We start from the raw sequence: 25095 nt of genomic DNA, 5'->3' as shown, positions 1-25095 counted from the left end.
GGTCCCATCTACACATGCACCAGAGGATAATCCTGTCTTCCAAGACCAGGGTATCACTCCTGTGATGGCTGCACAGCTCTCACCTCCTAGAGGGGCGCAGGTTCAGGATACAGGACTGGACCCTAGTGACCACGGATGCAAGCCTCCGAGGCTGGGGGGCAGTCACAATGGGAGAAAACTTTCAAGGAAGATGGTCAAGTCAGGAAACTTGTCTCCACATAAAAGTTCTGGAGCTAAGGGCCATTTACAACGGCCTCCTACAAGCGGAACATCTTCTTCGAGATCTGCCTGTACTGACCCAGTCGGACAATGTAACAGCAGTAGCATACATAAACCGTCAGGGCGGAACGAAAAGCAGAGCGGCGATGGCAGAAGCCACAAGGATTTTCCGCTGGGCGGAAAAGTATACAAGCGCTCTGTCAGCAATCTTCATTCCAGGAGTGGACAACTGGGAAGCAGACTTCCTCAGCAGACACGATCTCCATCCAGGAGAGTGGGGCCTCCACCAAGAAGTCTTCGCAGAGGTGACAGGTCGTTGGGGAACTCCTCAAGTAGACATGATGGCTTCTCATCTCAACAAGAAGCTTCAGAGATATTGTTCCAGGTCAGGGGACCTTCAAGCGATTGCAGTGGATGCTCTCGTGACACCGTGGGTGTTTCAGTCTGTGTATGTATTCCCTCATTCCAATAGTTCTAAAGATCATAAGAAGAACAAAGATCCGAGCGATCTTCATTGTTCCAGACTGGCCAAGGAGGGCTTGGAATCCAGATCTTCAGGACTTACTCATCGGAGATCCCTGGCCTCTTCCTCTGCGCGAGGACCTGTTACAACAGGGGCCGTGCGTGTATCAGGACTAACCGCGGCTACGTTTGAAGGGGTGGTCTTCAGTATGCTGAATGTCGGGATCCCGGCGCACAGTATACCGGCGCTAAGATACCGACACCCAGCATACCGACAGCTATTCTCCCTCATGGGGGTCCACGACCCCCCCTGGAGGGAGAATACCCGCAGTTGGCGAGCGCAGCAGGCCCGCAAGGGGCTCCTTTGCGCTTGCCACACTGTCGGTATGCCGGCAGTCGGGCTCCTGGCGCTGGTTTGCTGGTCACCGGGAGCCTGGCCGCCGGCATACCATACTACACCCCGTTTGACGGCGTGGCAGTTGAACGCAAAAACCTTGCCCGTAAGGGTATTCCCAGTGAAGTCATTCCCACACTTATTCAGGCCAGAAAAGAGGTAATGTCTATACATTACCACCGTATTTGGAGAAAATATGTGTCTTGGTGTGAATCAAAGAAGGCGCCTACGGAATAGTTTTAGCAAAGACGATTTCTCCATTTTCTACAAGCAGTTGTGGATGCGGGTCTAAAATTGGTCTCAATCAAGGTTCAAATTTCAGCCTTATCGATTTTCTTTCAGAAACAATTGGCCTCCCTTCCAGAAATTCAGACTTTCGTGAAGTGCGTATTTCACATCCAACCTCCATTTGTGCCTCCAGTGGCACCATGGGATCTTAATGTGGTGTTGCAATTCCTTCAGTCACATTGGTTTGAACCTTTACGGAAGGTGGAGTTGAAATTCCTCACTTGAAAAGTGGTCATCCTGTTGGCCTTGGCATCTGCAAGGCGGGTGTCTGAGTTGTCGGCCTTATCTCACAAGAGCCCTTATTTGATCTTCCATGAAGATAGAGCTGAATTGAGGACACGTCAGCAATTTTTACCAAAGGTGGTTTCCTCTTTCCACATAAACCAACTTATCGTGGTACCTGTGGCTACTGACACCTTCGTTGAGTCAAAATCTCTGGATGTGGTCAGAGCTTTGAAGATTTATGTCGCCAGAACGGCTCAGATTAGGAAAACAGAAGCTCTGTTTGTCCTGTATGCTCCCAACAAGGTTAGGTGTCCTGCTTCCAAGCAGACCATTGCGCGCTGGTTCTGTATCATGATTCAGCAGGCCCATTCCACGGCTGGATTGCCATTACCAGAATCAGTGAAAGCCCATTCCACTAGGAAGGTGGGCTTGTCCTGGGCGGCTGCCCTGGGGGTCTCGGCATTGCACCTTTGCCGAGCAGCTACTTGGTCAGGGTCAAACACTTTTTTGCAAAGTTCTACAAGTTTGACACCTTGGCCGATGAAGACCTTAAGTTCGATCAATCGGTGCTGCAGAGTCGTCCGCACTCTCCCACCCGTTCTAGAGCTTTGGTATAACCCCATGGTTCTAATGGTGTCCCCAGCATCCTCTAGGACGTATGAGAAAAGGGGATTTTAATACCTACCGGTAAATCTTTTTCTCTTAGTCCGTAGAGGATGCTGGGCGCCCGTCCCAGTGCGTACTGTATCTGCAGTTAATAGTTATGGTTACGCATATGTTGTGTTACGTTTATTGTCAGCCTGTTGCTGCAATTGTTCATGCCGTTGGCCTGTGTTCTGTTGACTGCCATGTTCTGCAGCATGGTTGAGGTGTGAGCTGGTATGAATCTCACCTTAGTTTAACAATAAATCCTTTCCTCGAAATGTCCGTCTCCCTGGGCACAGTTCCTATAACTGGAGTCTGGAGGAGGGGCATAGAGGGAGGAGCCAGTTCACACCCTTTCAAAGTCTTAAAGTGCCCATGTCTCCTGCGGATCCCGTCTATACCCCATGGTTCTCTTGGTGTTCCCAGCATCCTCTACGGACTAAGAGAAAAGGATTTACCGGTAGGTATCAAAATCCTATTATCCATTGTTTTACGTTCTTATATAACCCCATCTTCTTTTGGATTTTTTCTTAAAGTAGTTTTTCTTCAGCCACCTTCTTCCATTGTTTTTGGGACTGTGGGAGGCTAAAACATTTCTGAAACAAGGATATTGCATTTGTTAATGTGACTTTTTCTTTAACACTAACACCTTGACCCCCTTTGTATTAACTTTTTCCAATTGGTTTTATATCAGTTCCCTTAAACTGCTAACTCCATTTCTCAATGTATTGTTCACCATTTCAAAGAAGATTATCCTGACACGCTGTGGACGTCCAAGTCGATTCCATCTCTAAATGAGTTTCAGCAGAAGCTGCTTCAACATTTCTACTTTGACAGAAAATCTTTCACGCTCGGCTTGAGTTGAGGATCTGACGACTGACAATTGACTGAGGGAGCAGCTTTCGGCAAAGGAAGGAAACAAGGTGGCTGAATATAGTTCTTACTCATGGATTGAAGAGTTGGCCCAAAGATGAAGAGGGGTAGGCAGTGAGGACAATGACTGAGAACGATATACTGAAGAAAGATTAATTCAGTTTTACTGAGACCACAATCGTACACGACTAGAAGATAAGTCCGAGTGAGTTCTGAAGAACGAGATGGTCGTGACTTGTAGACGGTGCTGAAGAACACTGAATGAGGAGATGACTTGGGATTTGTAAACAGTGCTCAAGAACGCTGAATGAGGAGATGACTTGTGATTTGTAACCAATGCTGAAGAGCACTGGATAAAGAGATGACTTGAAGAACAATGTTAAAGAGAGGATCACTGCGAGCACCGACAGCAAATGGAGATCCTCTACCAGATAGAGGACCCAGCAGTTAAACCGCGAGAGCAGGTGGACTGTGAGCAAAGGACTGCAATAACAGAACTGACCACCGGGTGGCTTCCACAGAACCAGCATACCAGGGGTTAACCTGGGAGCACAGAGTTGAGCACCTTACAGCAGCAAGTAACTTGAAGCACTGGCACCATAGCTAAGCATCGACCCCTTTTTATAAGGGAAGACTGCACCAGATTGGCTGGATGCAGACTGGGATACCTACTGGCTTGGCTTGTTCTCCAACATGGTGGCTCCCTTCACAGAGGACACATGTGGAACCAGCTCACAGCCACTACCTCTGGCCTCAGCCTCCCAGACGCCGCACTTCAGCAACAGGACACTTGGAAACAGACACCTCCGGCTGCCATGCTCTGCTCCCCAGGACCTGGATCACGGCCTCCAGATGCCCAGCAGCCACAACGGAGGACCTCACTGCTGCAGCTCTTATCTGCCGCAGCCACACCAGCCAGCTAACAGGAAGGCAGCAGGGACCAGAACCAAAGGTAAGACTCGGGATGCTGACAAAATCGACCATGCCTGACGTTGAAAAAGAAATTGTTAGTTTCTATAGGACATGTGGTCCATTTATTGAGAAGTTAGACCAAGCCACTCAATCCCAGATTTGTTGTATATTTGGGGACACAGAATGGTTGCTACATAAGAATTTTGATGGACTCCTCAATAGTTTCTTAGACTACGTAATTGCTATCACAAATTTTAGTTATGTACAATTTTATAGCTCAGACAAAAACATGCTCACAATGGCCCTCATTCCGAGTTGTTCGCTCGCAAGGCGATTTTAGCAGAGTTACACACGCTAAGCCGCCGCCTACTGGGAGTGAATCTTAGCTTCTTAAAATTGCGACCGATGTATTCGCAATATTGCGATTACACACCTCTTAGCAGTTATAGAGTAGCTTCAGACTTACTCGGCATCTGTGATCAGTTCAGTGCTTGTCGTTCCTGGTTTGACGTCACAAACACACCCAGCGTTCGCCCAGACACTCCCCCGTTTCTCCGGCCACTCCTGCGTTTTTTCCGGAAACGGTAGCGTTTTTATCCACACGCCCATAAAACGCCGTGTTTCCGCCCAGTAACACCCATTTCCTGTCAATCACACTACGATCGCCGGAGCGAAGAAAAAGCCGTGAGTAAAAATCCTATCTTCATAGCAAAATTACTTGGCGCAGTCGCAGTGCGAACATTGCGCATGCGCACTAAGCAGAAAAACGCTGCGATGCGAAGAAATTTAACGAGCGAACGACTCGGAATGAGGGCCCATATTCTCCATACCGTTATAGTTTTTATCCAGTACTACCCCGCCATCCCTGACCGGTCTCCTTCCCCCATTACTCTTTCGTCCTGTTGTGCCTAGATGTAAATTGTTACATATTGCTATAGTACTAGTACTTTAATGTTAAATGTCTGGAATGGGAGGGATAACCTATTGTACATCCGAGGTACAGGACAAGGTCAGTAATAAAGGAAAGCAGTTTACAAATGGCGGCCTAGAGACACTGGAAACCGCACAGAGCTGTACATTGCCATAGAACTCCGCCACACAAAAAGAAAACAAGAGAAACTTTCCGGCATCCAGGCCTCAGTCAGGTCTGAGGGCACGCTAGGAAACCCTGAACATATCAGCTCCCCCATCAATGGTAAACTCATTCCATGGAAACCAGCGAATCAGTAGAGAAGAGTATGGGAGTCCTAGTGTTTCCACTGCAATGAACCTCAGGCACAACTTTGGTATGGGGAGGGGACTTCCAGTTCTGAACAATAGCCACTCTAGTGGCCACTAAACTATGGGCAAGGACATATAAAATATGCTTAATTACCATCTGGTGTAAGAGTAGAAGCCTCACCTCAGATTCAGGTTCCACAGTTATCATTAAAACTGAGGAGATAGGATTAAAAACCTCCAATCACAATGTAGAAACACCTGGTCAATCCTAAAAAACATGAAACTAGGTACCAATTGTACGAGAAACATTTAGAAAAGTGAGGCCACATTTCATGTAATTTATTTGGGGTAAGAGATATTCTGTAAATGTTTCAGTTGCATTTCAGTGTGGGTCAGGCATTTGGACATGATGGCAATTTCGTAAATACTTTCCATTTGGGATAGTGTGAGGGACCATTGGAGATTATATTCTACTGTAGATAAGGCCTAAACGTTTGAGTCCTAGTAGAGGGAGGTAGGTAATGGTACCAAAAGGAAATGGATTACGTGAAACTACTTTAGCCACCCCTTATCAAATTTGGGGTAGAAGAGAACAGGAAGTGCTGGTGAGAGCTAGTTTCCAGTGCCTGACATGCAGAAACTAAAAGGTGCCCACCATGGTAAGATAAATTGTTTATACAACATCTCATGGAGTAATACATATGTAAAATCCAGAAGTGAATTTACAGTCAGTAAACTTTAGGGACCAAAAGTAGATAGTTTGGGAATCAGCAGGAACACTGCATACACAGTAGGTAGCACAATATCCACTTCCAACTGGATGTGCTTGTCCCATACCCTTAATGTTTTAACAATGGACCATATGGGAGGAGACAGTACAGGCCATAGCACACTAGGGCCCTAAACAATTTGTATCCAGATTTATTCCAGATTATCTTGAGATGGTAATCTGACACAGGACAGAAGTCTTTCCTACCCGCCTATGGCCCTCATTCCGAGTTGTTCGCTCGTTATTTTTCATCGCATCGCAATGAAAATCCGCTTAGTACGCATGCGCAATAATCGCACTGCGACTGCGCCAAGTAACTTTGCTATGAAGATAGGATTATTACTCACGGCTTTTTCATCGCTCCGGCGATCGTAATGTGATTGACAGGAAATGGGTGTTACTGGGCGGAAACACGGCGTTTTAGGGGCGTGTGGCTGAAAACGCTACCGTTTCCGGAAAAAACGCAGGAGTGGCCGGAGAAACGGGGGAGTGGTTGGGCGAACGCTGGGTGTGTTTGTGACGTCAAACCAGGAACGACAAGCACTGAACTGATCGCAGATGCCGAGTAAGTGTGGAGCTACTCTAAAACTGCTAAGTAGTTTGTGATCGCAATATTGCGAATACATCGGTCGCAATTTTAAGATGCTAAGATACACTCCCAGTAAGCGTAGGCTTAGCGTGTGTAACTCTGCTAAATTCGCATTGCGACCGATCAACTCGGAATGAGGGCCTATGTCTCATTCATTCTGTCTCACCATTCCCTTTATGCTGACATTTTATTTTCAAGTCATGGGGACGGCCATGGGAACCAGGTTTGTGCTGAGGTATGCCAACCTCTACGTGTGTGTGTGTGTGTGTGTGTGTGTGTGTGTGTGTGTGTAGGGGGGGGCAGGTTTGACACATCCCTGGTTTTCTATGGCCATTACTTCGACAATTATTTGGGATGGGGACAGTTAGCACAAGATTTTGGCCCTCATTCCGAGTTGATCGCTCGCTAGCTCAGCCATGCAAACGCTAAAGCTGCCGCCTCCTGGGAGTGTATATTAGCTTAGCAGTAGTGCGAACAAAAAGATCACAGCGCTGCTACAAAAAAAGATTGTGCAGTTTCAGAGTAGCTCGAAACTTACTCCTACCTTGCAATCACTGCAGACTGTTTAGTTCCTGTTTTGACGTCACAAACACGCCCTGCGTTCGGTCAGCTACTCCCCAGTTTCTCCAGCCACTCCTGCGTTTTTATCTGGCACGCCTGCGTTTTTCAGTACATTACCTGAAAACGCTCAGTTACCACCCAGAAACACCCACTTCCTGGCAATCACACAATGATCAGCAGTGCTACTGTAAAGCGTCGCTAGACCTGGTGTAAAACTACGTTGACTTTTGTGAAAGAATGATGCGTGTGCGCACTGCGTACCATACACATGCGCAGAAGTGCCGATTTTTTGCCTGATCGCTGCGCTGCGAACGGCAGCTAGTGAACAACTCGGAATGACCCCCATTATTTCTTCTTTTAACATCAACAGCTTTAATTTATTAGTTAGAATGCAATGGTGTGTAGTATTGGTGCTGAATCCAAATGTAAGTGTGATTTCTGGATACTATATATATATATATATATATATATATACTGCTCAAAAAAAATAAAGGGAACACTAAAATAACACATCCTAGATCTGAATGAATGAAATATTCTTATTAAATACTTTACATAGTTTAATGTGCTGACAACAAAATCACACAAAAATTATCAATGGAAATCAAATTTATTAACCCATGGAGGTCTGGATTTGGAGTCACCCTCAAAATTAAAGTGGAAAAACACACTACAGGCTGATCCAACTTTGATGTAATGTCCTTAAAACAAGTCAAAATGAGGCTCAGTAGTGAGTGTGGCCTCCACGTGCCTGTATGACCTCCCTACAATGCCTGGGCATGCTCCTGATGAGGTGGCGGATGGTCTCCTGAGGGATCTCCTCCTAGACCTGGACTAAAGCATCCGCCAACTCCTGGACAGTCTGTGGTGCAACGTGGTGTTGGTGGATGGAGCGAGACATGATGTCCCAGATGTGCTCAATTGGATTCAGGTCTGGGGAACGGGCGGGCCAGTCCAAAGCATCAATGCCTTCGTCTTGCAGGAACTGCTGACACACTCCAGCCACATGAGGTCTAGCATTGTTTTGCATTAGGAGGAACCCAGGGCCAACCGCACCAGCATATGGTCTCACAAAGGGTCTGAGGATCTCATCTCGGTACCTAATGGCAGTCAGGCTACCTCTGGCAAGCCCATGGAGGGCTGTGCGGCCCCCCATAGAAACGCCACCCCACACCATTACTGACCCACTGCCAAACCGGTCATGCTGGAGGATGTTGCAGGCAGCAGAACGTTCTCCTAAGCATCTCCAGACTCTGTCACGTCTGTCACATGTGCTCAGTGAGAACCTGCTTTCATATGTGAAGAGCACAGGGCGCCAGTGGCGAATTTGCCAATCTTGGTGTTCTCTGGCAAATGCCAAACGTCCTGCACGGTGTTGGGCTGTAAGCACAACCCCCACCTGTGGGCGTTGGGCCCCCATACCACCCTCATGGAGTCTGTTTCTGATCGTTTCAGTAGACACATGCACATTTGTGGCTTGCTGGAGGTCATTTTGCAGGGCTCTGGCAGTGCAAGGAAAACTCCTTGCACAAAGGCGGAGGTATCGGTCCTGCTGCTGGGTTGTTGCCCTCCTCCACATCTCCTGATGTACTGGCCTGTCTCCTGGTATTGCCTCCATGCTCTGGACACTATGCTGACAGACACAGCAAACCTTCTTGCCACAGCTCACATTGATGTGCCATCCTGGATGAGCTGCACTACCTGAGCCACTTGTGTGGGTTGTAGACTCCGTCTCATGCTACCACTAGATTGAAAGCACCGCCAGCTTTCAAAAGTGACCAAAACATCAGCAAGAAAGCATAGGAGCTGAGAAGTGGTCTGTGGTCACCACCTGCAGAACAACTCCTTTATTGGGGGTGTCTTGCTAATTGCCTATAATTTCCACCTGTTGTCTATTCCATTTGCACAACAGCATGTGAAATTGATTGTCAATCAGTGTTGCTTCCTAAGTGGACAGTTTGATTTCACAGAAGTGTGATTGACTTGGAGTTACATTGTGTTGTTTAAGTGTCCCTTTATTTTTTTGAGCAGTGTATGTATATATATATATATATATATATATATATATATAAAAGCCAAACTGCAACAACATACATCTCTTCAACCATCCCCTGATCGCTCAGTTTAGACAGCTGGCCAGCTCTAGGAAGAGTCCTGGTGGTTCCGAACTTCTTCCATTTATGGTGTGTGCCTTTCCAAATCATGTCCAATCAACTGAATTTACCACAGGTGGTCTTTAATTAAGCTTTAGGAACATCTCAAGGATGATCTGTGGAAACAGGATGCACCTGAGCTCAATTTTGAGCTTCGTGGCAAAGGCTGTGAATACTTATGTACATGTGATTTCTAAGTCATTATGGGATGTTGTGTGTAGAATTTTGAGGGGAAAAATGAATTTATTCCATTTTGGAATAAGGCTGTAACATAATGTGGAAAAAGTGAAGTGCTGTGAATACCTTCTGGATGCACTGTAGGTATAGGTGAAATAAAGCCAACAACAGGTGGGGTGTTAAGGGAAGATTAATAACTTTAGAGACAAGTCTAAACACATAAGTCCATAATTTAGTCAAGACCAGGCACGCCCAGAAGATATGTCACAAAGTACCAGTCTTCCCACAACCTCACCAGATTTTATGCATAAGAACTGAAGTTAATATAGGTGGTGGAGGAGTTAATAAAACTGCTCCACATGCGAGACACATTTGGACACCCAAAAACAATTCCGAAAAATCAGGGCCCTCTCCTCATTGGAGATCGAACAGGACAGTTCTGTTTCCCATCCTTTTTGGGAGGGGAATTTAGGTGTTTTTTTTTGTTGTTGTCGGATGATAAGGGCATACCACCATGAGATGCCACCTCTGCTATTGAAACTAGGAAGTTTAATATAAATGTACCCAGGAATGGCCGGTATGAAGGACTAACTGAACAGTGTACCCACTGTCTCAATTGGAGAAATTGATAAAATTCTTTCAGTGAAATAGCATAGTTGTCTTGGATATGAGCGATGGATAGCAGAGTACCCTCAAGGGTAACGTCACGTAAAGAGGACATTCCCCGCGATATCCAGGAGTCAAAGCTCACATTTGGAATTAAGGCGGAGATGCCTTTCAGGCAAAAGTCCATAGCAGGTAGCATGATATCATAAGATCTAAAAACAAATTCCCACCAAGCTAAAGAAGTGGACTTGATCGCCATGGAGCTAATGGCCTGGGGTGGATTGCTTGTTGGGGTCAAATATAACACATCTAGCAAGGGGAATGGGGACATCATACGCCGCTCCAGCAGTGCCCACGGAGTAGGGTCAGTAATGTCAAACCAGGCCCCCACCTGAGACAGTAGGCTAGCTAATTGGTAACCATGTAAATCAGGACAGAACAGCCCCCCATCGACTTTTGCCAAGGATAAAAACATTTCTGGTCAGCCTGGGCTTCTTCCCTTTCCAGATATATTTAATAAAGACTGTTTAGAATTTATCCAATAGATGTTATGGGACCAGGAACGGGATAGCCCGGAATAGGTACAAAATTTTAGGTAGAACTATAATTTTTAGAGCAGCGATGTGGCCCATCCATGAGATTTCCTGTAACATCCAATCAGACATAAGTAAAGAAATACTGCGTAAAAGGGGAAGATAACTACATAGCAGAAGGCCAGAGACCTGAGGTTTGATCTGTATTCCCAAATACTAAAGGCTTCCATCCTGCCAAGCATATGTTTATGATGTCCGAAGGGAATGGAGGACAGGTGGGGAATATTAATTGGTAACGCCCCTGTTTTGGAGCTAATCAGCTTATAATAGGATACTAGGGAGTACTCCTCTAAAATCTTGTGGAGTTCCGGCAACGAGGACACAGGGTCAGTCAGGGTTAATTAAATATTGTCAGCAAACAGACAAATCTTACGAACTACCCCGTACAAGAGAGGACCTTGTATTGACGACTTAGTGCATATTTTTTTCCGGCAGTGGCTCGATAGCCAGAGCAAACTCCAAGGGGGAGATAGAGGACAATCCTGACCGGTGGCGTTCATAATTAGAAATTGAGCAGAAAGAACGCCATTTGCAAATACTCGCGCAGACGGATTACAATACAGTGCTAAAATCGCGAAATCCAAACTTAGTAAGGACCGCTGTGAGATAGCCCCAATGCAGCCTATCAAATGCCTTTTCGGCATCTAAAGACAGTAATAGGAGAGGGATCAGTATGATTTACCTACAATCAGAATTCCGACGGTCAAAATACCGACAACAATTGACCGATGGCCAAAATACAGACAAGGTCAAAATAACAACAAGGTCAAAATACCGACATTTAAAATGTTGACGAGGTCAAAATACCTACATTTAAAATGTCGACAGGTCAAAAGGTTGACATGAGTTTCCCAATTTTTTTGGGTGTGTATGTCAACACAGGTCAACATGGACACATTATAAGTGTACCGCGTCCCCTCACATGGCTCGATTCGCCCTCATGTCCACAGGGATGGTAAAGTATGGACAAGTCGGTTTCAATAAAAAACTCATGTTGATTTTTGACCATGTTGACATTTTTTAATGTCGATATTTTGACCATGTCGGTATTTAGACCTTGTTGGTATTTGGACCATTGGTCAATGGTTATTGGGATTTTGACCGTCAGGATTTTGATTGTAAGTAAATTGACTGGATCCCATAGGGGAGGATCTCCCAATGCCGAATAAGCATTTACAATGTCAATAACTCTCCTGGTGTTGTCAGGCGACTGCTCCGGACAAACACCCACCCGGTCCCGGTGTATTAGGGTGGGAATAATTGGGTTCAATCTGTTTGGAATAAGTTTGGCATATAACTTTACATTTGTGTTGAGAAAAGCTTTTGGGAGGCCAGTCTCGACCAAGGATGGTAATTGGATGGAAGACCTCATTGTCGTGAGCTAAATTATACAGTGAGGAGTAACAGGACGCGAAGGCACTAGAGACATCATGACGATCCGAAACCAACGAACCATTTTGAGCCATAATCGATCTGATGCGATCAATTGCCCATTTACTCCTCAACTTTCTAGCTAACATCCTTGTGGCTCTATCGCCTTAAACATAACATTACTGCTATAAAAGGAAACAACTTTCCTGGTTTTAAGCAACGAGCGATACATCTGTCCATCTGAAGAAGAACGTTTATGTCTAGAGTCCAAGGGTGGACTCTAACTCAGCTTGACGCTTCCTGGCAGGTATTGGAACAGGGACTGAGAAATGGTCTGTTTCGCATCCAAGTGCAAGTGGTCATCCCCGCCACCTCTAGGAGTTCGGGGATGGGGTGGGGTACAAGGTGGTGAAAGGATCCACTGCAACCAGAGAACCAAGTGATCGGACCAAGTAATTGGTGGAGTGACAGGATGGGGAAAAAAGTACAAAAACTGAAATAGCTCCCTAGAGGTTCTACAGGGTGCCACATGAGGCTGTAGAGCCATCACTCTCTCACCATGGTGAGTGAATAAACACATAGACCTAATGAAAAGGAGAGAGCCAGCTGGCAAACAAAATGTGGGCCTATAGGGCACGTTACAGTAACGTCATGTTACCTACCTAGAAGATGGCACTAACTGACCAGTCTAAAGCAGCAGCACAAATAAACATACACATAGCATACTGTATAGCAACCCAGCCCCAGACACACAATGGCAGTAAAAACTGTGTGAGGAGGACTGTTGCCCGGGGCCAGGGCGGTTGCTACAAGTACTGAGAGCTCACTGACATCTGTGTAATAAAGTCTGCCAGTTCCAGAAAGCTGGAGCAGCTAGTGGGAGATTGTACCTGCTGGGGGTCCCACACTACAACCCTGGGGGGAGAGGAGAAGCGGTTAAGGTGCCTGGATGCTGGGGACAGGACAGCTGCTTGGGGGTGGAGAGGGCAGCTGCACCCAGGCTGCTACATGCCTGGTCTCTGTATATAGGATGCTGCTGCTCCGACTGCAACGGTGCCGTGGCCACACCCACTCTCGAAAGCCACTTTACGCCACCACTGAAGGTCTGTGGAGTGGAGACACAGATGGGTGGCTCTCCCTGCAGCAAGTACAGGGCTCTCACCACCAAAATTTCCGGAGAGGGAGCACTGTGCACCAGTCACAGCGCAATCCTGGGGCACCGGATGAACTCTAGTCCCCGACTTCACTGAAAGGGGCATCTGAATCCACAGTGGGATTTGAAGACATGCGGAAAACTGCAGGCTTCTACCTTTAGGCTACTGCCCATCCATGATTGTTTCAGCTGCCTGTTACGCCTTCCGCTGCATGCAGTTCGGTGTGGGGTGATATTTTTTACTGCTTTTTGATAATGTGTTGTTCATGTATGACTCCATTTTGCTTATGTATGACTATGGTTTATGCTGTACTTTTATATGATCTCTGCGCTTTGCAGCTGGAAATAAGGCCACACTTTGAATAAAAAGTTGTCTTTCATCTTGTTCGCAATTTGGCAAAACCATGTGCACTGCAGGGGGGGGGGGCAGATATCACTTTTGCAGATAGAGTTTGATTTGGGTGGGTTATTTTGTTTCTGTGCGGGATAAATACTGGCTGCTTTATTTTTACACTGCAATTTAGATTTCAGTTTGAATACACCCCACCCAAATCTAACTCGCTCTGCACATGTTATATTTGTCCCCCCTGCAGTGCACATGGTTTTGCCCAATTGCTAACAAACTTGCTGCTGCGATCAACTCAGAATTCGGCCCATAGTAAGTAGGGAGGGTAAACATTACTATATCAGCATCTCAGATGAAAACCGTGTAGTAAGCTGCTTAGGGTATTATGTTCCTATGCAAGTGAAAGGGCAACCGGTCAGATTTAAGATAAATTAACCTACATGAATGACTACTGCGCCCAGCTTCACAGACCCTGAATGTAATAACTTTTAAGACAATGCTAGTGTTCCTGAAGGCGTATTATAAAGCCTAGAGACTTACACATAGCAGATCAGTTCCAATTGAAGTTGTTTCTGTCTGCAGCGGATCCAGCCTTCTCCAAACCTACTTCAGCATTAACTTGTGACAGAGTTAAAAGAACCCCAGAGATGACTGAATCTTATTTCATTAAAACTACTTATAACCAATGACCAGCTGCACAATCTGCTTATTACCTAGTGTAACTCTCACTCATCTGCAAGCTAGTCTAGAATCTGCTGGTTAACCCACTCATTCTCAGTATTCTATAGTCACTTATAACTTATACACTGTGGTCTCCAGCCAATTGAGTAAGCACCTACTGCTGAGGTTGTACGTTTTGGTGGTATCCTAAGTACCAGTGTGTACATCTAACACTAAGGAAACAACAGGCAGCTGTTATAAGTGGAAGACTCTCTAGTTGGCTCTAGGGGCCTTACACAATTGAGTTCCGTAACAGCCCTGCACAAGTCCAATCTGGTAGATGTCTGTACTGCAGACACACAATTAACTCAAGTATCTTTTTGGTCGACCCCATGCTGACACAGGCTCTGACTTATATAACTCAACAGTACAATTCATGGATATCAGTTTTAGATAAGGTTATGCGTAGTGTGTACTCTAAGGCGGTGATTCCGAGTTGTTCGCTCGCTAGCTGCTTTTAGCAGCATTGCACACGCTAGGCCGACGCCCCCTGTGAGTGTATTTTAGCATAGTAGAATAGCGAACGAAAGATTAGCAGAATTGTGAATAGAAATTTCTTAGCAGTTTCTGAGTAGCTCAAGACTTACTCACATATAGCGATCAGATCAGCCCGTTTCATTCCTGGTTTGACGTCACACATGCCCAGCGTTCGGCCAGCCACTCCCCCGTTTCTCCAGACACTCCCGCGTTTTCCCTGACACGCCAGCGTTTTTCCGCACACTCCCAGAAAACGGCCAGTTTCCGCCCAGAAACACCCACTACCTGTCAATCACACTCCAACGATGAAAAATCTTTGTTCGGGCGTGAGTAAATCTACTAAGTTTTGTGTTAAAATACTAACTGCACGCGCATTTTTGCATTAATCGCTCCGTTGCGAAAATCGGCAACGAGCGAACAACTCGGAATGACCCCCTAAATGTCACAAAACTTTCCAAATCCTGTCTTTATCAGACAACACATCAATATATCAACAATTAAAGCTACATGGAAGATTACATGCCATGTTGTGCCGTGCTATCACACTGTGTAACTTCTGAAGTCAGCTGCTGCCACTTATTGGGGTGCGCTGCCCTGTGGGTGTGCTACCACAACTTGCCTCTCCCTTGTGAATGTGGCTGCTTGGCAGACCCCACAGCAGTTCCTACTCCTGGTCCGTTCCCGTGCCTCTGCCCTACAATGCATTCCTACATCCTCTTTTTTTACTTATTGCACATTGCCTTCCCCTATTGGTGGTTCAGGAGCTAATGTTCATTCTAGCATATTGCACCTAATCAGTAAGGGAGGCACCTTTTCTACGTTATGTATTGTTACAGTAGCTGTAGCAATACATCATGTCTAAAATTTTGCCCTTCAAAATGAAAATATGCCCCTCTCACTGATTAGGTGCTGGGGACTAAGGAGCCACTGATGCTCTTATGAGACCATCGCACTTCCCTAGTAGCTCCATGACCTCACTGTGGCTCCACATTTATCTGCAACTGTAACCCCCTTCTGTTTTTCTGCATGCTAACTGGTGGACCTGCTAATGGAAATCTGCACAGGAAGTCCTGGCAGAGACCCCTCTCTAAGACTGTGTTTGCTGGTCATCCAGGCAATCCTCCAGATGAACCTGTCCATGCTGCTGTGGAACTATAGATCCCAGCATTCCCTAACAGTTTTGCTATATGGGCATGCCAATACTGGCAGGTCATGCTGGGATGTGTAGGTCCATAGGAGCTGGACTGCTGCATGTTGAATATCCTGCTCTACTGGGACCTGTCTGGTACATATGGAATTTCCTGACATTTTGACTGTTGCAGCATATTACTCCAGGGTCTCGCCAAGGCATCACCTAGTCTCTAGACTCTGCTTTTTTCACTGACAGCCTTGCCTCCATGACTCTGGACTCTTTGCATGTTGTTGGGAGCCTGCCAATAAGGTCTGCCCAACTCTTCTTCCCTCCAGAATCTGTTATGAGTCACTGCTGCAGCTCATTTCTGGCTGTATTCTGGCTGTCTCCAAGCAACTAGGATGTTGGCTGTCACATGCAGCAGCACACCTGTTTGGAATACCTTATTACCTGGTTCCAGCCTGATGACTCATGTGATTGGTCTCTCCCCCTTTTATTAGGGATCCTAGCCAGTTCCTGTTGCCGGTGATATTCCCTAGTTCCTGCACCTAGTGAGCTCGTCACGCGGTCGCTGTATCCTGTACCGTTCCCATCCTGCCTGTCTGTTCCTAAATCCTGGTTCCCTGCCTTTGTGTACCTGCTTCCTTGTACCACCTCAAGTCCTCAGTGTGCTGTTCCTGCCAGTCCTGCTCCTGTGTCCTACTGGATTCTGTCCTGCACCTGTGTTATTCCAGCTCTGTCCCCTTTGCCTTGCCAAGACCCTCCATCTTACCTTTTGTGTCTCCTTCGGTCCGTGTCCAGTTCCAGCAAGTTCCTGTGGATTCACACTGTCAATTCAGTCATATCCAGTCCTAGGTCAACGCAAATCCAGCCTCTGTGTCTGTGGACACCTACTGCAGTAAAGTACATTAGTTTAAGCCGTGCCTAAAGCTGTTTCCAGTATACCCAGATCTGTTCTCAAGTCACAACTTCGCCACTCTGTTGAATTAACTGTTATTTCAGGCTGCGGCCTAGCCACAGTTCATACAGCAAATCTCTGCACTTGTTTTCCATTCTGTCGACTTTTAGCCTGAGTTTACAGTACACACCCTGCTACTGACTGCTTCTGCACTTAACCATCACCTGGCTGTATTCACCTACAACACCTTATTACTCCAGTAATCATTGTCCTGCCATGTAACCAGTGCACATCCAGTCCAGCAGTCGTCAGCCAGCTTATCTTGCCAGTCTGTCTGCAATTATCATTGCTGTGTCTAGTATGCTTACAGTTAACTCTTGCCTTGCCAGCTGTTTCACTCCAGGTTATTACCTTGTGGTCTCCAGGTTACTTTGTGAGCCACAACTGCTTGCGGTTAAAGACCAGGCGGCATCTCAAGTACCGGTGAGCACATTCATGGGAACAGGAGCGGCTGTTATCTGTGGCTCTAGGGGTTATCTTGGATTGGTTGATGTCTGATCCCATATTGACACGTGTAAAACTGATGTGAGGGAAAAGAAACCCTGTAGCCGTCTACTAAATGTTACTGTAACAGGGTTATGGAAACCAGTTAACATTAACTGGGGTAGATGGTAATACACAGCAGCTGAGAGATCACACAGGTCCAAAGATTCTGGTGCAGCTGGCCTCAACCAGTTTTATTAAGCAGCAAAACTAAATAAAACATCAAAATAAAACACCTTGTCACCTGGCACTAACTAAACATGTCCTTCTAACTCACTACAAAAAAACTAGTATTACCAATCATCGTTCACTTGTTTCAGAAGCAGGCTTCTCTCGCAGAAACTCTAGAGTCTTAATTTCCCAAGGCAGTGTGTGAGACCTAATGATCAGGCTGGTAGCCTTTTATTATGCTCATGCAGCTGAAATCACTAATTTGCCTGCTCTGAGGCTACAGGCACCAAAACCTGAACTTTGCCTAATGGATGGAGCCCGCCCTCTTTCTCCATCCATACCCCAGGACCCCTTATCTGGCTTTTACCAACCCCAAAAGCTGTTAGCAAAACAAGTAAACATTTTCCTGGGGTTTTAAAATAGATAATACTATAAACCTATTATAATACTATTCCAGTGTTCTTGTTACATTACCAGTAATGTAACAGGACATTTATTGCTGACAATGCATATGGGACCAGAAGACAACACTTATTCTCTCTCTGTACATTGGGCCTGATTTACAAAAGTATACAAACACCATTCAGCAGTTGTGAGAGAATATACAGCTGCCGGGATTTGTGTTCAAATGCCCACTGAAGGCGTCACAGACCCACAGCTTCTGTACGAAAGCCTGTCTGAGTAGCCCTTTGCTCTTGCAGCATGACCGCCGGGAGAAAGACACCGGAGCCATTTTAACTACGTAAACTGCGAGCCATTATAACTACATACACGTCACCGAAGTTGCGGCAACACAGATGCCTTTGCCGTCACTCCTGCAAACGCTTCCTGTCACTCACTTTGTGAAAGCATCCTCACTGCGACGGCTGACGCAAAATCATCTCAGCTATTATCAGCCGCTTCCGTCCTCCATTTTCTTTCCCCTGTTTTTCTTCTTTTTTTAGTCTTTTAAATAATTAAGACAACAACTTGGTTGCTAATTACATATTTATTACCTTATGTATATACAGATAGTGTTCATCCCGCAGCTCTCACATCCCGTGCAGTTCCTTTTTTTTCTGCCTGAGATGCCGCTCTCTGCTTTGGTGCATCTAGCACACTCTGGCCTGTATCTCAGTGCTGAGATACAAGACCATGTCACATCCATATATGCACATTACTGTTATCTCATCTACTTATTCACGATATAAAGAACAGCAAAGCATAGATACAAAAATACAATCAAACTGAACGTAAAACATAGCCACTGCACAAAATACAGTACACAATATGTGAGTCATCATAAAACATAGGCCAGCCATGTACAATCACTTTCCTATAAAGAGCGCCGACTACAGCACACAAATGTAATGTAAGTTCAGGTTCCTGCGATTTAGGTGCTCGTTGCTGGTTCCTAGTGACCTGATAGTATCCCGGGAAGTGACCATTGATAGTTTACCTCTAAGCATGGCAGGCACTCACCAACGGGGTCTCCCAACCAATGTTTACCATCCGTGGGTCCACCATTGGTAGGAAAAATACACTCACCATTGCCATACCATCGCTGGTTGCTAGCCGTCCTTGGCTAACCCTAGTCTATGTGGTGTAACCCACAGAACTGAGCGTGATGGTAATTTGTTTTACCTTTAAGGATGAATGTGTGCTTCTGTATGTTTTTATTGAATTGAAACATATCCTCTTGGTCGTATATGTGATGTCTTCGAGTTGGTGCATCTACTCATCTACCATCGGTAAATCTTCCATATGAACCCCAAGCATAGGAAATCGTGGATTCCCGAAGGAAGTCCTCTGTTTCATTACATTATAACACCATCCGTTTCATGTGTTACACATTATCATTTCCACAATGTTCCAAATAAATGAGCACTCAGGAATTGAATTAAACATTCTTAACATTCTGAATCAAGTTCAAAGAGGAAAAGAGAGGTCCTCGCTATTTAGAAGGTAGAAGACATCCGGCTGTGGAGAGGAGCTGAATGAACCATTTATCAGTAACATCTTACCAGGAACCACCAGCCTGAGAACTGTGGGAACCACTGAAGATTATTACCCACCTGTAAGAAATACGGGCCCTATTTATTTGCCCAAAGACTACCTCGGTGTATGCCCACATTCTGGTTTGGGAACTTGCGATGTAAAAGTGCATGATGTTTCCTGACCGAAGACGTAAATGTGCATGGACAGAAGAGTGAAAGGATGACTTGGTATCCGACTAACACCACTCTTGTCATTCATGTTACCTTTTCCTTATTCTTTGAGCACCTTATTGTCACATTTGGGTGCAATGCATGGTGGAACATCTTAACTTGCATGCTCATCAGGTCACGGGAATTACTTTTTAAGATTAAAGGGTCTTTGTGTCACGCTTTTGTTACAGTCCGAACCACAAACTCACCTGTGTGAGTTCTCTGATGTTTAACAAGATCTGGTTTCTGCGTAAAACATTTCCCACACTCAGGACATGGAAATGGTTTCTCACCCGTGTGGATTCTCTGATGTCTAACAAGACCAGATTTCTGTGTAAAACATTTCCCACACTCAACACAAGGAAAGGGCTTCTCACTTGTGTGAGTTCTCTGATGCGTAACGAGATTGGATTTAACTGTAAAACATTTCCCACACTCAGGGCACGGAAATGGCCTCTCACCTGTGTGACTTCTCTGATGTATAACAAGATGTATATTATCTAGAAAACATTTCCCACACTCAGAACACGGAAATGGGTTCTCGCCTGTGTGAATTCTCTGATGTGTAACCAGATTGGATTTAACAGTAAAACATTTCCCACACTCAGAGCAGGAAAACGGCTTCGCAACGGCGTGAGTTCTCTGATGCCTAACCAGGCTGGATTTAAATGTAAAACATTTCCCACACTCAGAACACGAAAATGGTTTCTCACCTGTGTGAATTATCTGATGCCTAACAAAGATTGACTGATGGATAAAAGATTTACCACACTCAGAACAGGCAAAAATACTATCATCCGTATAATCCACTCTATGTGTAATAATATCTGAGCTATCAGAACATTCCTCTGGATTATGGGGACCAGGTGATGTATCTGCTCCAAGGTGCACTGTACGGCTATGTAGGTTTATAGGATTTCCCCCAGGAGACTCTTGTGTGAGGTTGTTTCCTTGCGTTTCAAAATCTTGAGATAAAATGAGACGTGCCTCCAAAGTATTCCAGTCTTTGTGTCCATCTGCTGAAAATAAAACAAAGTATAAAGATATCTTACATCTTTTTACATTGAGAAGTTATAAAGTATGTACGGTAGATGACATTATTTATTATCTTTATTGTAGCTGCTCTTGTGTATTTTATGTTTAATAATATAATATGGGAGATGTGTATTTCTGACAGCACTGAAAAGAATTCAACGAGACAACCAAATAAGACTTAGAAATATGTTTTTTATTATATGTTCTATCAATCTCTAAAAATATTTTAAGAGTACAGCTGGAACCCTCCTCATCTATCCCTTTAATAGGCGTATCTGAGCAAGGGCAGTCGGACTTAATCCCCTGCTGAAATGACTTAATCCCCTGCTGTATTGTTCTCTCTGTATTGTATTGCATCTGGGAACAATAGATGAAATTCTTATGCTAAAAAGCCGTGGTGCACCTAGGTGCAGCAGCGAAGCCTAGATAAATGGGGCTCCATCTGTATAATAATATTAAACGTTATGTTTAATCAATAAAAAATTTTCATCCAAAGAGTACCCCACAAAGAACTTTTATCTTCTGCATCTATGCATCTGGAAAGTGTAGTACTTGTACTCAATTCTGGGAGCACTACTAACAGCTATATCCATATACAGTATGGAAAAATATAGCAACTAGGTTGGTTCATTTTTAATGTCGTTGATTAGTGAATCCTGTCCAGATTCTATTTCTCTTCTTTGGTCACCAGAAAAGCGTGTATAAGTCTATACTGCGGCTGGTCTGGTCATGTGTTGGGAGCCCGACTAAAGTGATCGAGAAATGCAAGCATCTGATGCTGGAGAGGCCACCTTAGATGTATCTGCATAATCTCCACCTAAACTTGAATGCACTTTCTTTGTAATTAGAATATTTACAAGATTTGATTCCAGAGCAAAATGGAACCTCATTACTGTACCTCTTCAGATGTCTCCTTTGCCCGTACCTATGTTTCCAATCAGCGATTTATAGGAGCCGCATTCCAGGAGGCACCAATATGCATCAAACCTCACATGGGAAACTAGTTGTGCGGGTTCTACACTCTGAGATCATCACATCACTCGTTATCCCAAGGGCTTAAAACACATTGGTGCTTGGGTTTTCCTGGCTTCAGGAACACAACGTGCAGATCGACTCGTCCTTACCTCAAGTTGGGAAGCTACTTGAAATTATGGTTGCCTTCAACAGGTACTTCCATGTCGGACTTCACAAACCCCAGAGACAAATCTTCTTCAATCCATCTACTAAATTTTAATGTCTTTAATAAGCAAAGCATGGAGTCTCTGCCACCACATCATGACTGGGATTGTCCTATCGACCTTATCCCAGGTAAAATACTGCTAGGGGCCAGATCTATCCTCTCTCTCCCCCTTCCGGAGTCCCACGCCCTGTCTGATTATATCAAAGAAAACCTCTAAATGGGTTTCATCCCCACATTCTCATCTCCAGCAGGAGCTGGGTTTTTCTTTGTGAACAATAAATATGGTGGTCTTCATCTTTCCATAGACTACCGTGGGCTCAGTGAGATTACTGTGAAAAATCAATACCCCCTGCCATTAATCTCCAAGTTATTCGATAGGGTGAGAGAAGCAGCCTTATTCACAAATTAGACCTTTAAGGAATTTAGAAATTAATTTGTATCTGTCCAGGAGATGAGTGGAATATGGCCTTTGACACTAGGGATGGACATTGTAAAGATCTCATTATATCTTTCAGTCTGTGCAATGCTCCTGCAGTATTTAAAACTTCGCAAACAAGATTTTCCAGGATTTGTTATATGTTTACGTAGTAACCTACCTTGAAGAAATAGTTGTTTTCTGAGGGATCTCAAGTGACATCGGTTACACATTAAAGAAGTTCTCCGGCATCAGGTCTTGTAGACTATTTTGTAAATTGAAGATATGTACATGCATGGTAGAATCTGTTACCATCTTGGGATATATCATCTCGGGCTCTGGGTTGCAATTGGGCCATGAAAATAGTCAAACTATCATCAACTGGCTCCAGCCTTTTTCCCTGAAAGCAATCCAATGGTTCCTCTGGGTTGCCAATTATTAAGAGATTCGTTCAAGGCTGTTCAACCATTGCTGCTCCCATTACCACACACATCAAAAGGGTTCCAATCAAGCACAATGACCTGAAGAGACGCGTTCAACTTTTCTTCAACTCAAAAAAGCATTTATATCTGTCTTGTCCCAATGGGCTGTGGACAGTCAACTTCACCCATGTGGGTTCTGCAGTATTTGCAAAAGTTTTTCCTACGGTGATAAACTACACCATCAGAGACAAGGAGTTGCTCGCCATGAAACTTGCTTTGGAAAAATGGAGACATATTCTGGAGGGGATGCAGTTAATTTGCCAGCTGTCGGAATCCTGTCAGTCAGGATACTGATGCCGGAATCCCGACAGCCGACAGCCAGAATCCCGGTGCACAGGGGCTATTCCCACTCGTGGGTGTCCACGACACCCATAGAGTGGGAATAGAACTTGTGGTGAGCACAGCCCACAAGGGGACTCTTTGCGCCGCCCCGCTGCCGACATTCTGGTGGGCGGGATGCCGCTGTCGGGATATTAACAGCAGGCATCCTGTCCGCCGGGAACACATATGTGTTCTTCCTGGAGGGTGCCAGATACCAGATTTCTATCTTTACTGACCACAAGAATCTAATGTACCTAAATACTGCTCAATGTCTCAATCCCTGGCAGACTCATTCATCTCTGTTCTAGGTTTGACTTCCAAGTCCAAAGCTTATTGGACCGTAAGATGGATGTTGTCTCGCTCCATGAGAGAGGAAGAGAATACCCCATCTTCTATGGGTCATCCCATCATAAACCTATTATCTATTGCAGCGACCACAACCATTCCCTCTCCGCCTGTGGGGAAAACTGTGGAGGTCGAGAATCTTTGTAAAAAATCTAATTAAACGGAAATACTGTTGGCCAACTGCACCTTAAGCTGTGAAAGAGTATGTTGGCTGTGCTAAATGTGCTCAACACAAAACACCCAGACTGTCTCCTGCTGGCAACACACATATTTCAATGGATTTTATTAGTAATCTGCCTTCTTCTAATACACATACTACCATTTGGGTTGTTGTAGACGACTTTTCTAAAATGACACACTTCATTACTTTGCAAGGTCTTCCCCAATCAAACAGCCCAGCTATTCATCAAAGATCTTCAGGCTCCATGGATGTCTCACAGAGATTGTTTCTGATCGAGGTGTACAATTGATAGCTACACTTTAGTGCTCTGCTTTAGTGGTCAAGTTTAAATGTTCCTCGGCTTACCACCCTCAAACCAATGGCCAAACTGAGAGGGTGAGCCAAGATTTAGAGAAATTTCTTCACATGTACATCTTGTCTTCTCAAGACAATTGGTTAGATTTACTACCATGGGTGACGTTTGCACATACCAATCACTATCATGTCTCCTCTTCCTCTACTGCATTCCATAACGTCTATGGTTTGCACCTGCATGTGCCAAAATTAACTCTGTTACCATCTGGTCCTGCACCTGCTTCTGATGTTTCCCTAAGAGATTTGGCCAAAACTCGAAGAAAGGTAGGCTCCATCCTGTTATGATCTTCCACTCGTTATAAGATTTAGGCAGACAGGAGAAGTTGAACCATTGCTGGTTTAAAGCCAGGAGACCGTGTCTTCCTTTCTACACAAAACCTGAGGCTTAAAGTCCATACTGTGAAGTTTGCGCCACTATTCATTTGTCCATTTCAAATTTCTCAAATCACATATAAATTGCAAATAACTCCATGACTTCGGTACCCAATTATTTTATGTTTCTTACTAAAGCTTTTGATAATCAAATGGTTCCATTCTGTCACTCCAAAGTCTAACAAGATCAAAACTCAACAAGGTATTGAATATGAGGACACATTAATCTTGGATTCTCATTTCTGCCAAGGGCTCCTACAGCAATTAGTCTACTGGAAGGGCTATGGCCTGGAAGAATGTGAATGGATCAAGTTCACTGATGTGCATGCCCCTAAGCTGGTGCAAAAATTCCATAAAACATTTATTCTAAAATCTCAGGTTACACATTACCCGACTCAATGGTGCTTCTCCTTGGCTTTGGAAACTTGGGTTTCTGTGGACTCCTCTCACTGCTAAGTACGCCAGCCAGCCGTGTGGTTGGCGTCTCTGCAGCATGATCTTATGCATCGGTGTAGTATGGGCACTGCCATCTTGGACGCTGCCACCTGACTGCCAAACTTCCAACCAGGGCCACAGTTCCGACCAGCTGACCAGCGCAGCGTATGGGCTATAAGCGCACCCTATTTAAACTGGTTCTGGTGTTCAGATTCTTGCCAGATCCACTTCACTTCTGTGTCTATTTCCTGGCTCTGGACCATTTCTGCTGCAATGACTCTGTCTCCAGTG

The 25095-nt window shown here is 45.0% G+C and overlaps 1 protein-coding gene across 1 annotated transcript in view; it reads right to left on the bottom strand.

Moving 5' to 3' along the window:
• Window positions 1-25095, bottom strand: part of LOC135056940 (oocyte zinc finger protein XlCOF7.1-like) — an 85344-nt gene that overhangs the window by 39668 nt on the left and 20581 nt on the right. The window contains exon 6 of the mRNA XM_063962722.1: window positions 19863-20703. Within this exon, the coding sequence (XP_063818792.1) occupies window positions 19863-20703 (841 nt within the window). The remainder of the gene's footprint in view (window positions 1-19862; window positions 20704-25095) is intronic.

Source organism: Pseudophryne corroboree, chromosome 3 (genome assembly GCF_028390025.1).
Source record: "Pseudophryne corroboree isolate aPseCor3 chromosome 3, aPseCor3.hap2, whole genome shotgun sequence".
Lineage (NCBI taxonomy): Eukaryota > Metazoa > Chordata > Amphibia > Anura > Myobatrachidae > Pseudophryne > Pseudophryne corroboree.
The sequence above is the reverse complement of the archived record's forward strand: the minus strand, read 5'-3'. Positions and strand labels throughout refer to the sequence as shown.